This window comes from Citrus sinensis, chromosome 8 (genome assembly GCF_022201045.2).
Source record: "Citrus sinensis cultivar Valencia sweet orange chromosome 8, DVS_A1.0, whole genome shotgun sequence".
Classification (NCBI taxonomy): Eukaryota; Viridiplantae; Streptophyta; class Magnoliopsida; order Sapindales; family Rutaceae; genus Citrus; species Citrus sinensis.
Genome location: NC_068563.1, coordinates 20,691,733 through 20,696,320, shown reverse-complemented (window position 1 = coordinate 20,696,320; position 4,588 = coordinate 20,691,733). Strand labels below are relative to the sequence as shown.

Here is a 4,588-nt window from a genome sequence, read left to right as displayed (position 1 = left end):
CTTGTGGGCTGCCAAATCAAAAAAAAGAAACGTCCATTCTTATTATTTTTCAGTGGGCCTCAAATGCCAAATTTATACAAAAATATTAAATGATTTGAACGAAAAATATTTAAATACAATATTCATGATACGTTTTTTTTTCCCAATTCCATAATGATCATTGTTCTTACCATTTTTGCATTCCATGATGGTCATGCATGATTCTTGCCATAGTTGTGTGTGTGTGTGTGTCATGACGATCTTGATTTCAACTATATATACAATATGTTTATTCAGTAGGATCTTCATCTTATGCTAACCATAATCTTTAGGTCAATATTGATCCATATGACCTTCAATTAAATCCTGTCATTCGCTCAAGCTGGGAAAGTGGTTTGATCAGTCCCAGCTTATCTAGGATGTCAAAAGCTATGATAAATTTCAATTCTATAGGAAGTCCATTGATCTAACTCATAGTAAAAAATTAGATGATGAGTGAGAGTTGTTTTAAATTCATATATTTAACATAAAAAATTATTATGAACCAATGTGAGATTATCTCTTTGACGCCTCGTTCACATGTGGGCTGATCTAACAAAAGTTCATTCCAATCAAGACAAATATGGTCGAAATCAAGATCATTATAGCCGCATGCATATATGCAAGATTTATTGTCATTTATGCCTATATGCAATAGATCACAGTCATTATGAAATTAATACATATTTAGAATATGAATCTCTCATTAAAGATTATTTTCTTTCCATGTCATTGATTTTCTCCTATAAATTTTCCTTTGAGCCAGTGCGAAATAGCCATGATCACTAAAATACTATTTCAACTCCCTCCATTTATCTTTCCCACACCCCCCCCACTCCCCCCCCCCCCCCCCCCTCAAAATTCCGATCGTTTGGAGATAATACACAAGCTAAGATTTACGTTATCTTGTAGTTTGTTAAGATTTGCTCTTATCAGATGTGTATCCACAGCTTCGTACAGTTTGCAAAGGACTCTGCATCTTCTTGTAAATTCATATAAATGAATGATCTCTCTTGTATTGTTTGGTCAGTGCTATTAGCTTTTTGCAAAACTTAATTTTTTCTTTTTCAGCAAAACTTAACTTGGTATCTGAGTCAATTGTGCTAGTATCTTATCAACCGACATGCCTTGATATGGTACTTGCAATTGGCTCTGATACCAAGTTAAAACAATACTTGCCGTTGGCTCTGATATTGCCAAAAAAAAAAAAATAATAGTTTTGCATAATGTTAATATGGGCTTGCTATGGCTATATATATAGTACACAGTCCCTTACAAGCACTTCAAAGCTATAGATACACATATAACCAATTGCTATAAACTGTCTCCTTCTTGATAGGCCAAATGATGCAAGTTAAAAGGTAGAAGATTGAGGATCTGAAGTACATATAGTTCAAGAGTCAATGGATTTGTCAAAATATATTATGATTTCCATATGCTTTTGTAAACGAAAGTGGCAGAACCAAAGGAAAATTTTTGGAATTTTAAATCCATTGTTGTTTTTTTTTCCTCTTTTTTGGTACTTTTCTTTGGGTGACTTTGTTTGCAAAAAGATAAGTTCAGGATCCTTGGCTTCTCGTAGTCAAGATTTTGTCATAATGGCTTGATCACCAAAGCAAAAATCTAGCCGACCGAAATGATTAATCATCGGAAAACTTATAATAATGCATATATTATTTTCTTATAATCAACATCATTTGCTACCAAGAAACCCTAATTTTCTACTAATACTAATTGTTTTAGGAGTTTATTGGATGTTTCCAAATTGATGAAATGGACATTGAGAAAGTTCTTTTTTTGGGTTATTTATAAATTATATATGTATTTACTTGATAAATCATATGTATTTTGATAAATGATATATATCTAATATTTTAGAAGTGTAACGATAAAATTATTGTCAATATTTAATTTAAAATTGTAACTCTCGAATGGAATAATTTTTTTCATGTAAGATTTTAATTTTAATGATGCTAAAGCTATTTGTAAATACCTTATTTACAATGTTTAATTGCACCATAACATTGCCTTTAATTTTTTAGTTTTCTTTAAATCACACTTCTCCCTTAGAAATTGTTTTTATATGATCTAGGTCATTGATTGAAGTTTCGATGTCCTATTTCCTTCTTTACAATACAAACACACACACACACACGAGTAAGCTAAAATCGGAAGAATAAATTGAGAATTGCTCTTCTTTATTATTATTTTTTTTTGGAGAAAAAAAAGCACGCTTAACACGAAGATAATAACAAAGGCAGCTAGCTCAAGATCCCAACAGGATTAGATAGCCCCACAAAGGCACCTCATTTTTGACTATCAGATACCAAAATTAAAGCGTCTCAATTGCATACTCAACTTTTTGCTACTCTCAAAAGCAGCTTGTGGACAATGAGACATGACAAAGTCACACGTCTTTAGCTTTAAGTATCAAGCACAGTTGTGACGGTGGAAGAGTTCTTCAATGGTCCATCTCTTTGTAATCAACGTCTGATCATCTCCATAACAGGCTAACTTTGTTTTTGTTTTTCAAGTCTTGCTGTTCCTGGACAGTATATAAAAAGTCGGCCGCCATTGATGACTATGAAAGAGCTCGCTGGCAGCTAACAAGAATTAAATTGTGTAAAGGTAAAGTAATTATTATATAATTTCAATATGGTGAGGACTCCTTGTTGTGAGAAGATGGGGTCGAAGAAAGGACCGTGGACTCCTGAAGAGGATCAAATCTTAATTTCTTTCATTCAAAGATTTGGCCACGGCAATTGGCGTGCTCTTCCCAAACAAGCCGGTAATTGTTAGTTCACAAGTTGTTCATATTTCTAATAATTTGTCACGTTGTGTATCTTATATGATATATAGATCTAGGGCATGTATTTATGAATCTGTTGATTATCATAATATTTATATATTGTATGTACATGGAGATTTAATTTGTGTATGGTGATAAAATATTTAAAGCTCATGCATCGTTTTATCTTTTGTGATTAATAATTTGTGTGCAGGTTTAATGAGATGTGGAAAGAGCTGTAGACTACGATGGATAAATTACTTGCGGCCAGATATTAAACGGGGAAACTTTAGCAAGGATGAAGAAGAAACTATCCTCAGGCTGCATCGAGTTCTTGGCAATAGGTACTTAGATCTAATTCCACCTTTTTTTTTTAAATCATTCATTTGTGTTAATTGAGGATTCAGCCTCTCTCTTCATAGTAGCATCTTATACATGCGTGCATGCATACATCCACTCTAGCTGAGAAGCTCTTATATCTTTACCATACATACAACCAGCCAATAAAACTGTGCAGTATATACGTACATATTTCTGATGTAAATATTGGATAATAATTCAACACTGAGCAAATTTTTTGACTGAGTATTAAATCAATTCATGTTTCGGTAATAGAAATGAAAAATAAATCCTTATTCTTAATTCAGTGCTCAACGTACAAAATCAACTTAGCATTGAATTTAATCCATAAATATTACCATTTTCTGATAACGTGAGGATATGTGACTTAATGAACATGTCAACATTGTCTAATGTTCTATACGTATTCACTGGATCCTTTACGATGGAGAGTTATTTTGCATTGTAAATCTTTCAGATGGTCGACAATTGCAGCAAGATTACCAGGACGAACAGACAATGAGATAAAGAATTATTGGCACAGTCACTTGAAGAAGAGACTTAAACAAAACTTGATCTCCGCCAAACAACAGTGTGATATTGTTCAAGCATTACTCCACAGTGATCATAATAGCAATGCGACTGTACATAAGCCAGTATGCAATTCCACCCATCAAGGAATTCAAAATCATCCTCAAGATACACCAAATTTTCCACCGAAGTCCTGCAATGAGAGCACATATATTGCTTCAGAAAACTTGCCTGGAATCGAAGGGAAATATGAGACAAGAGATTTTGTTGCAATGGGAAAAATGAACTACGAGAATTGTTCTAATGTCATGGAATTTTGGTACAATATTTTGATGAATTCTGGAAACTCAATAGAAATGCAGGAAAATTCAGGGCACTAGTTTCATGCATTGTATACTTTTTTTTTTCAGCTCAAGAATAATATTGTAAGCTCATGTTATTGTATTTGGCGAGTATATATTTTTATATAAAGGTATGTTCGAAGTGATCTTAATTAAGAGATCAAACTGTAAACTATTAAATTGTTCATTTCATACTCATCATTTATATCCACAACTTTCAATTTATTGAGTAATTAGAGATTAGAGGAGAGTCTTTTTATAAAGTTCTGAAAAATAAAAATTAAACACACAAGAGAACTTCCCTTCGATAGTCCTTAATGTGGAGAAGTTCTTTTTATTGATGAAGAGCTAGAAAATTCAAGCTAGAGAAATCCTCTCTTCATTTCTGTTCAACGAAAATAATTTTTATTCATTCTGACAAATTCTTCTCTTTAATGATTGAGGGAAGACTCTTTCTAGCCTGAAAAGTATTCAGTTTAAACACCCCGTTACTCAAGAAAATCTCGTAAGGCTCAGGTTAGAATTGTTGTTAAAACTTCAAAAACAACATACTTATTTCATAATATTTTTA

The 4,588-nt window shown here is 32.5% G+C and overlaps 1 protein-coding gene across 1 annotated transcript; it reads left to right on the top strand.

Moving 5' to 3' along the window:
- Positions 1–2,393: 2,393 nt before the first annotated feature.
- LOC102612600 (transcription factor MYB4-like) lies at positions 2,394–4,189 on the top strand. The gene is made up of 3 exons (XM_006487659.4): positions 2,394–2,806; positions 3,021–3,150; positions 3,624–4,189. Exons 1-3 carry the CDS (start codon positions 2,674–2,676, stop codon positions 4,054–4,056), a joined length of 696 nt encoding a protein of 231 aa, XP_006487722.2. The 5' UTR covers positions 2,394–2,673; the 3' UTR covers positions 4,057–4,189.
- The last annotated feature ends 399 nt before the right edge of the window (positions 4,190–4,588 follow it).